Source organism: Zerene cesonia, unplaced genomic scaffold (assembly GCF_012273895.1).
Source record: "Zerene cesonia ecotype Mississippi unplaced genomic scaffold, Zerene_cesonia_1.1 Zces_u004, whole genome shotgun sequence".
Lineage (NCBI taxonomy): Eukaryota > Metazoa > Arthropoda > Insecta > Lepidoptera > Pieridae > Zerene > Zerene cesonia.
This window is the reverse complement of record NW_024045134.1, coordinates 2,741,890-2,751,413: the sequence shown is the minus strand read 5'-3', so window position 1 is coordinate 2,751,413 and position 9,524 is coordinate 2,741,890. Positions and strand designations below refer to the sequence as shown.

Here is a 9,524-nt window from a genome sequence, read left to right as displayed (position 1 = left end):
CGGGTCGCGTCGGGTCGCGTCGGGTCGCGGGTCGACTCCTCTCGTACAAAGCGCCGCGAGGCGAGCTCGTTTTGTGGCTAAATGTTGCGATAATGTTACGATAAGCCCCATTTTTATATGTAGACGTAGCGCGGCCGGACGGCGGGAGCCGCGCCCTCGTTGTAAATAAATATTTAAATAGATTATATTGGTGAAGTGCGGGTGTCGCGCCGTCCGTCGCTCCGCTTAGTGAAATCTGTGTATAGATATTATATTGTAACCCAGTAAAGGTATATAATTGTTATTTTTATATGAGAACGTCCGATGCACCGTCGGGCGTCGCTCGAGCGCGTCCCGGCGAGCCCGGCCGCTCCCGTGGAACTATTTTTTATGTATTTTGAACATAAATTTGTATATTTGATGTTTTCGTGACGCGTCGCGTCGCTCTTGTAAATAAAATACTTATGACTGTTTTTCAGATATTTAAATGATCGGTTGAGTCGGTTGGTACGTTGACTTAGATGTTTATATTTGTTGGAAGTGAGATGTTCTCGCCGTCGTGCTCGCAGCTCGCAGCTCGCAGCTGCAGCTCGCAGCCGCAGCCCGCAGCCGCAGCTCGCGGCGGAGCGGCCGGCCGCCGCGGCTATGTGTATATAAGAGACCGGCGCGGCGGTCCGTCTGTATGTAACGTATATTTTTGTATCGGCCGTTCCGCCGCGACGCGGATGCGATTCGCGCGATTCACAGATTTAAACAATGTTGTGTCTTTGAGAATTTTATTGTTAAAATGGAAAACAAATGAAATAATTATTTAATGAATGTATATATTAAATATATATATTTGGAAATACGATGGCATTTTTATTTAATTGAAGATATGACAATTCCAAATGAAAAATAACTACCTACAATCAATATAAGAAAATAAACACACTCACCAGCTACCCTTTATACATCAAAGTCTCTCTCTAGCCTCATAACTGTCCCCAGACGCAAGTTATTCATAAAATCATGCATGCGTTACTAGGTAAAAGAACGACGAACAAACAAACATACTTCCCATTCATAAAAGGGATAATCATAGAAGATAATATTTTATAGCAAACCAATAATAACCATTATAATTATCTTTTATTATTTTAGTGTAATAATAACAGATATATACACAGATGGCTGTTCTACGGTGGCATATAAATAAAGGTTGTATTCGTGAATATGTCATTAAATGTCATTGGATAGATGTTTAAAAATAAAATGGAGATTAAATAAATAGAATTTTGCTAAAATAAATGTATAATGTATCGAAAGTCGCAAAATACTTGTAACAAATAAAACAATATACATAAAATGGAATTTATTTTTACAAAAATAACACAAATGACTAAACAAATGAACACAGTTACAGTTCCTTATCATAATAATTATGGAAATTATATAAAAATATCTATTTTCTCATCCCTTTATACGAATTATAAACCAATATATTACAAACGTTGCTCTTACCATCTACAGCATTATTATTATTATATTCAGAATACAATTTGATCTGAACCCCTTAAAAGTATTCGACACATAAAATCATTTATTTTATCTACATGATTTACATATTGCTCATATTAAAAGTGTAAGCACCAATATTAAGGAGGAAGGAACATATAAGAAAAGGCAAGGTGGCATTCAAAACTAAATATGTAGTTACAATTGCCTATACAATTATTAATTAAACCTGCATTACAAAAATGTGATATCAGTCTGTCACTTTGAACTTTACTTATAATAAACATAAAGTTACGGCTAAGCTAGAGATCGCATGAGGTGCTGGTTAAAAACATACTATTTGAAATTATTATCTTATGATATTTTTAAATTGTGCTCGGAGTCGTTGTTGGATACAGAGAGTGCTCATTCTTTTAACTTCAAACTTAAAATTGTAAGATCACACTATATGTTGACACTTGCAGTACAGTTACGGTAATACACAGCGCACTGAACCCACATGTGTATGTGTGTATGTGTGTATGTGTGTGTGTGTGTGTTTTGCATAGCGGGTCTCTGTGTGTGTGTGTGTGTGTTTTGCATAGCGGGTCTCTGTGTGTGTGTGTGTGTTTTGCATAGCGGGTCTCTGTGTGTGTGTGTGTGTGTGTGTCCATACGTCCGCTAGATGTCCATGTTGTCGCGGTCGGGCGGGTCAAGCGAGCTGCAGCGGCACGAGCACGAGCTCACCGGACACTCCGTGTGGTTGCTGCGGAATATCAGAATATCTGCTCATTGTTTTGAAAATAAAGGTCTTAATTATTAAAATCAAGTCTTCTAAAGAAAATCTTTTATTATTGAGAATATCAAAAAACTCGAACAATCAATAGAATGTCTCTGAGCAGACGAGAACGTTAAGACAATACGACTAGCATATGATGAGACAGGCCGCCAGTCGAGTGAGGCACAGCACCGCGATCGTCTCTCCCTGAGTGTGAAGTCACACTTACCTGAACCAGTCGAGCAGGTGCGCGGCGTGTCCGCCGTGCCGGCAGGCCACGCACCAGCTGAACCAGCCGGCGAAGTGCGCGCCGCCCACCGCCCCCGCGCCCCCCACCGCGCTCGTGCCCAGGTGCAGCGAGCACACGCCGCACCGCGGCAGCGGCTTGCGGCAGTTCGGACACGACGAGATTTGCTGCAAAGGTACATTGCGTTTACGATGATATGAATAATGATTTAATAAACAGTTGTTATCTTACGGGCGTGCGTTTCATTTCTTCCTACACTCAGCTAATACAGTGCACCTAACAACACATAAATAAAGATTAGGGCCTTAAATGTTTCCTTGGGGTACACTGCTAGATACAGCTGCAATTTAGCTAGTATTTATCTAACTGTTGCATCAATTTCTGATGCATTTTTATATTATGTGAACCTATTATTCTATTTAATAGCTAATTTTCTACTAGAAGTGATACCATGCTATTATTCCAAATGTTTTTTTTTTCCTCGGATGGGAAATGATAATTCTCGGATGGAAATTAAATGGACCCCGTCAAATAAAGCATTTGATCATTGCATCGTAGGTTCAAATGTATGGCATGTTTAAATTTGTTAACTTTTTACTTTTAGTAACATAGCTCGTTGTAATGCGGTCATTCTCATAAGTGTTTACGCAATTTTCAGCGAAAATTGTATTGGGAAGAAAGTTGGAAAAAAATTAAAAACCAAGTGTAGTAAAATCAGCACATTATAAGGCAAAATGAAAACATATTTCTTTATGTATGTTTTGTTAGATTCCTGAATGAAATATACAAATAAGTCCTGGAGGGGGTGGGCATAATGCTTTCATACAAAAACTGCGGGATCACTTTAAAAGGGTTCACGATTTGAAAACTGCATCTACACTGAGTGACTATGATGGCTACTATTGCTGCTTGGCTACTGCGGAGTCACAGGAAACTGCGTTTTTCTCGCATGCATTTCTCGGAGACGGACATAGGATATCCCGGAATATCCTATGTCCGTCTCCTGGTTCTAAGCTACCTCTGCACAAATTTTCAACCTAATCGATTAATGCGTTCTTGAGTTATAAATAGTGTATATATATATATATATATATATATATATATATATATATATATATATATATATATATATATATATATACATATACACTATTATATATATATATATATATTTAATATTGAGTCACGGGCGAAGAGCTAGTATAATATATTTATCTAGTCGTACCTTCATCTTAGCGGCGGGCGGCGGCAGGCGCGCGAAGGCGGGGCGCGGGCGCGCCGACGCGGCCGCCGCCACCGACTTGCCGCAGTACGTGCACGCCACGCCCACGCGCCGCGCGTCGGGCCCGCCGCCGCCCCCCGCGCCCCCGCCGGCGCCCCCGCCCCCGCCCCCGCCCCCGCCGGCGCCCTCCCCCAGCCCCGCGCACACCCACGTGTCGAGCGCGCACCGCGCCCACCACAACTGCCAGCTGTCCAGCAGCGAGCGGTAGCTGAAATTAATTTCAGTTCCAGTTTTTATAGCACTGTATAAATATACATATATATTTTTTTATGTCGAACGATCATCACCGCCCATGAACATTTGCATAGGCCCTGACAGCTGCAACTGCCCGCTTTTAAGGGATAAGGGATAAGGAAAGGATTGATGACTGGAAAGAAGAAATGCCCTCGAAAGGGCGAGGAGAAAGAAATAAGCCGGCTCCCCCGCTCACCGTACGAAACACAATAGCAAGCTATTATTTCACGCCGGTTTTTTGTGGTCGTGTGGTACTTCCCTTCGGTGCGAGCTGTCTCAATTCGTGCCGAAGCATACTCGACTCGCACAATAAAAACGAAAATGATGGAAGCACAATTGCTAACATCAATATACACTACAACATTCCATATGAATCCGCAAGCTGCAAGCTGCAAGCTGCAAGCTAGTGCTAGGAGCGTAGGAGCGTAGGAGCGGCGCGGGCGCACCTGTCGAGCCAGTGGGCGACGCGCGGGTCGCGCAGCAGCTCGGGCGGGCAGCAGCGCGCCGCCAGCAGCGCGCCCGACTGCACGTCGCCCGACCGCTCCAGCCAGCGCTGCAGCAGCGACACGCCCTCCGGGCTGATGCCTGCCCGACGGCATACAAACATTCTAATCAAACGAGAACATCCTCCTGTTTCTTGAAGTCGGTTAAAAAGGGAACGGAACGTAATATAACCTCATTTTGATGCAACACAACTGCGCAATTGATACATCAATATCAATACCATGAATAACCGTGGAGGATCTGAACGATACACTGTTTACTGGATACTAACCCTTTGTACAAGATAGTTTATACATATATTGTTGGGAACTTTACTAGTATGCTCTAGCTTCGCATGGAAGAGAGCGACGCCATCTGGCGACAGTGATCGAAGTTTTAACATCACAGTTGATAACAAATAACAACCAGCCACAAAAATTAATATCAAAATAAGGGTGGTCAAGTCATTTATCAAGCTTTGGACAAAGGGTGTCAAGACGGTTTGCTATATAAAATAAGAGTTAATCTATATAATATAATCTTGTTTAAAGTTAACTTAACGAACTTCTCTACTAAATCAAAGAATGAAAATTATCAATTCATTAAATCAATTAGACTTGTTTATAAATTTAAGTTATATTTGAACATAGATAGATAGATTTTCTTATATAGGAGTTGAGCACGCTAAGGCTAGATTAGGAACAGGGAATAAGACGTGTTATTGTAGTACTCCAAAATCTAGAAGTGTATCGCTCAAAAAAGCGTTGATTTTAACCCTTTGACCCTTCCAGAATGATAGTTTTGAAATAGATGTAGGATAACATTACGAATTCTCATTTTTTTCGTATCAAAAGCTTTTTTTTTTTTGAGAAATATAGCTTATGCAGTTTTCATTGACTCATTTCGGATTTAGATAACGCAAATACTATCACCTCGGAAATTCAAATAGCACATAAATAAAAAAGTATTCATATTGAATAGAGAACGGGTAAAAAGGAGGGTCAGACCCGTGAGCAGCACGCCGGCGAGGTCGCCCTGCTGCAGCAGCTGGTCGGCCGTGGCCTGCACGTAGTCGTGCAGGCGCGCGTCCGACAGGTAGACGCAGGCGAAGGCCACGCGGTCCTCCAGCCGCATGCCCGTCTCGGCCAGCACGGGCGCGAAGTCGGGCTGCGCGGCGGAGGCGGGCGCAGCCGACGCCGCCAGGAAGTGCAGCAGCGCGCGCAGGTAGGGGTCGGGCAGCGCGGGCGCGGCGGCCGCCAGCGCGTCGCGCCACAGCCGCTCGTCGGGCGGCTGCGGCGCGGCCAGCAGCGCCAGCGCCGCCACGCGCAGGCGCGGCGAGCGCGCGCGCGCCAGCACGTCGAGCGCGGCGCGCGCGCGCAGCTGGAAGGCGGCCAGCGCGGCGGCGCGGCACGGCGTGCCCTCCGCCTCGGCGCGCTCCACGCCCGCCATGGCGTTCTCCCAGCCCCAGCCCCAGCCGCACAGCTGCAGCGCGCGCGTGCGCTCCGCGCTCCTGCAGTGACAGGCTCTGAGTCAGCCGCCCGACCTGTACCTAACCTAACTACCTTAACCTCTAACCAAATAAATAAATGTTTGCCGACGATCTCAAACTGTATATGATAATCAATAACTATGAGGATAATAAGCAAAATTAACCTACACGTACCGAGACCATTCAGCCTCCCCACTAACATTAAAGCATATAGTCTTCCCTTTTCTCGTACAAATTATGCTCAACTCTCGTCATTACACCTCATGTGTTCTACTTACAATGAAATGTATAATAACATAGATATATCTGGCACATCCTTAAATTCTTTTCAGATGTATCTTCTTAGAAGTATGTACTTAACTTGAAATTTTCGATATTGTATTAGTGTATAGCATTATACATATATCACATGCTGTGTTCACCTCGAGAAGGGCTAGTTGGCCTATGATATCAATCACTTACTAAATGATTGATATCATAGGCCATCACTATTAATTTTTATTTTATAGTGCTATGTCGTCTGGTGGACCTAATAAAAAAAATCACTCGAGTTTAAAAATTAAGGATTTATAATCCTCCGTCACCAAGCAAGTCAAGTACCCACCTGTAAACAATTAGTTTTCTATTAGGCATGTCGGGCAGCAGCGAGGGCACAGCCTCCGAGCGATACGCGCCGTCCCCCGCGGGCGCCGCGCCCCCGCCGCCCGCCGCCCCCGCGCCCCCCGGCGCCCCCGCACCGCCCCCCGCCCCCGTGCCGCCGCCCCGCAGCACGGTGCGCACGCCCGGGTGCTTCCATGGGCTGTTGCGGATGCAGCCTGCGTTTAAAAGACACATGGAACGAAACGTGTATTCTTAATTTTTTATATATGAAATTTTTAATGATATTTTTAAATCTTCAGAAATAACAATTTACTCATGCAACTTATAGAAAAAGTAGTATCAGTACCAAGTAAAAAATCTTAGACAAAAGAAGTACAAACTTTTATAGTAGAGAAAAAGCAAAGAGAGGGCATAACATGAGCAAGTATAAATGAGGAAGGCAAGGTAGGCAGTACCGTCCTCGACGAGCGACTTGCTGAGCGCGAGGAAGTGCCACAGGCCGCTCAGCGCCTCGTCCTCCGCCAGCTCCGCGTTCTGCCACAGGTCCGCCTGCACACACGCACACACGCACGCACACACTTCAACTCGTCAAATTCACTTTGGACTATCCTATACAAGCCTCAACGCTCTTCTTTTTTTAAAAATACGGCTACTAGAGAACCGGGGAACAAATCGACTATAAAATTACCATATATTATAGGTTGAACGAGATTTGTATGTACTTTAGGAGAGGTAAGATATTAAAAGCAGGAGCTGACCTTGAGACCGTAGTCGGTGGTGGCGCGGCGGCGCATGACCTCGGCCAGGTCGGTGCCCTGCGAGCGCGCCAGCGGGCGCAGCGCGCGCAGGGCGCCGCCCCCCGCCCACGCCAGCGCGCCGCTCGCGCCCCACGACACCGTCACGCGCTCGCTGATGCGGTACTCCACCATGCTGCCTGCGGACCCACTGCGCCATTAGCGGACCTAAGGTACAACTTTGCGGGACACCTCGCGTAACTGCCGTCTCAGAAGGCATTCTGTTTAAACTTGACAGTACTATTTACCACATGCGGTAATCAAACATGCCAATATTTTATTTAGAAGACATAAAACGCGTGACTAGATCGAAAGGCTAGGCGAAGTCGAGCACCTGTGGAGGTGAGCGCGAGCAGGCGCGCGCGGTGCTCGGGGTGGCAGGCGAAGGCGAGCAGCGGGTGCGCGGCCGGCGCCACGTCGCGCTCCACCACGCTGCACCCCCCGCCCGCGCCCGCGCCCGCGCCCCCGCCCTCGACCACCCCCGCAGCCCCCGCCGCCCCCGCGCCGCCCGCCTCACTTTCCTCTAGAGCACTCGATGCTGACGACTGAAAATGGTTATAAGTTAAAGTTTTTAAAGGAATTCTAAAAGGAAACATTTCTAAGAATAAATAAATTGTATCAGCTATTGTACAACTTTTTTTTTTTTTTATTCGGTTCACAAAATGAAAATTGACACAAATAGAACTGAAAAACGTATAGAAAAACTATTACATTGCGGTGTGAATTCCTAAATTAGTGAGCACATCATGCATATTGTAGCTACTTATACAAATAATTTGTAAGAGTTGACAAAAAGGCCCAACTCACGGCGCTATCAAAGGACTGCTGAGATTTGTAATCATTAGCCTGCTGAATGTCGTGCAGCCGGAGCGTGTTCGAGTCGCGCTGCAGAGACAGCAGCAAGTTGCGTCTGAAATGCAAAAATATAACACGTGATCATTACATTAAAAAAAAAAAAAGGGTGAAAAGGGTGGGGAGAGCGCACCTGGTGGGGCACCACTGCAGCTTGCGCAGCGGGCGCGGCTGCGGCAGCGTTAGCAGTGGCAGCGCGAGCGCGCGCGCGTCCCACACGCACACGGCGCTGTCGCCGCGCGACGCGAGCCGGAAGCCGCGCGGCTCCGCGCACACGCCCAGGCACTGCCGGCTCGGCGCCCAGCCCGCCGCCTTGCCGCCGCCCTCTGCCCAGGGATGTGACGTTATTAATAAAAAATCGATTTTAATTAATCGTTTTTTTTTTAAGTATGAAAAATCGACTAATAAATAATCGACTTCTCTTAAGAAAATAATCGATTTCATTATGAAAATAGAATAAATTCAAAATAAACGCCATATGCATTATATCAATAGATTTATTGATTAAAAATAAACAACAGAAACAGTAAGTTCTTATATAATCAACACGAATAAAACCTTTAAAACAATCAAATTTTTTATTTCAAATAAATCAACAAAATCAAATTATTCAATTTAAAAAAAACTAGATATTCGTAATGTAATAGCATGATACATAGCTACAGCACAGTATGTAATTAATATTTATCTATATATTTATAGTGTTTGGGGCCAAATTGGTAACAAAACACGTGGCTTGATGCAATCACTTTTATTGTCCGTAGCAAACTGACAAGCGTTGAAACATGATTTTAGTCCTACCCACATGTATACACTACAATCCCTCCACCTATAGTTAACAAAACAGAGAACAGAAAAAACTTAACAAAGACATAATACTAAAATTTACGTTTTTTACGTAAACGTAAAGGATATCGACGAGGGGTCAACGGATCGTCACTTCGAGGGTCTACAGGAGCGGGAGGAGAGCTCACGCCACTAGTGACGTCAGAGCTACCTTCATTTTCTGAGCACAATAGAATCAATTCTCTTGTCTCCTCCTCTATCGCTTCTTGTTGTGGATCTGGCGTTGTGTTATCCTCCTCCAATTGAGGAGGGACTTGATCAGCATCATACTCCACCGGCACTGTAGATTCCGTTACCTCATTAGAAGAGTACTCCCCGCCGCAACTCACATCATCAGAAACATGTTCATGGTACTTTCTAGAATCCTTATAAATCACAATTTGATTGACATGTTTGCGAAAGTAAACATTTTCATCCGGCACAAAAATCAAATACATTCTTTTACCAATATTATTCTTAATTAT

At 45.0% G+C, this 9,524-nt stretch overlaps 1 protein-coding gene across 1 annotated transcript in view; it reads right to left on the bottom strand.

Annotated features, from left to right (window-relative positions):
• Positions 1–2,074: 2,074 nt before the first annotated feature.
• LOC119838737 (GATOR complex protein MIOS-B) overlaps positions 2,075–9,524 on the bottom strand; it is an 11,543-nt gene continuing 4,093 nt past the window's right edge. The window contains exons 5-16 of the mRNA XM_038364831.1: positions 8,348–8,540; positions 8,126–8,272; positions 7,697–7,794; positions 7,327–7,502; positions 7,024–7,117; positions 6,730–6,783; positions 6,573–6,654; positions 5,487–5,989; positions 4,443–4,581; positions 3,706–3,970; positions 2,463–2,647; positions 2,075–2,221 (exon numbers count right to left, since the gene is read on the bottom strand). Coding sequence (XP_038220759.1) covers positions 2,137–2,221; positions 2,463–2,647; positions 3,706–3,970; positions 4,443–4,581; positions 5,487–5,989; positions 6,573–6,654; positions 6,730–6,783; positions 7,024–7,117; positions 7,327–7,502; positions 7,697–7,794; positions 8,126–8,272; positions 8,348–8,540 — 2,021 coding nt within the window. The 3' untranslated portion in view covers positions 2,075–2,136. The remainder of the gene's footprint in view (positions 2,222–2,462; positions 2,648–3,705; positions 3,971–4,442; positions 4,582–5,486; positions 5,990–6,572; positions 6,655–6,729; positions 6,784–7,023; positions 7,118–7,326; positions 7,503–7,696; positions 7,795–8,125; positions 8,273–8,347; positions 8,541–9,524) is intronic.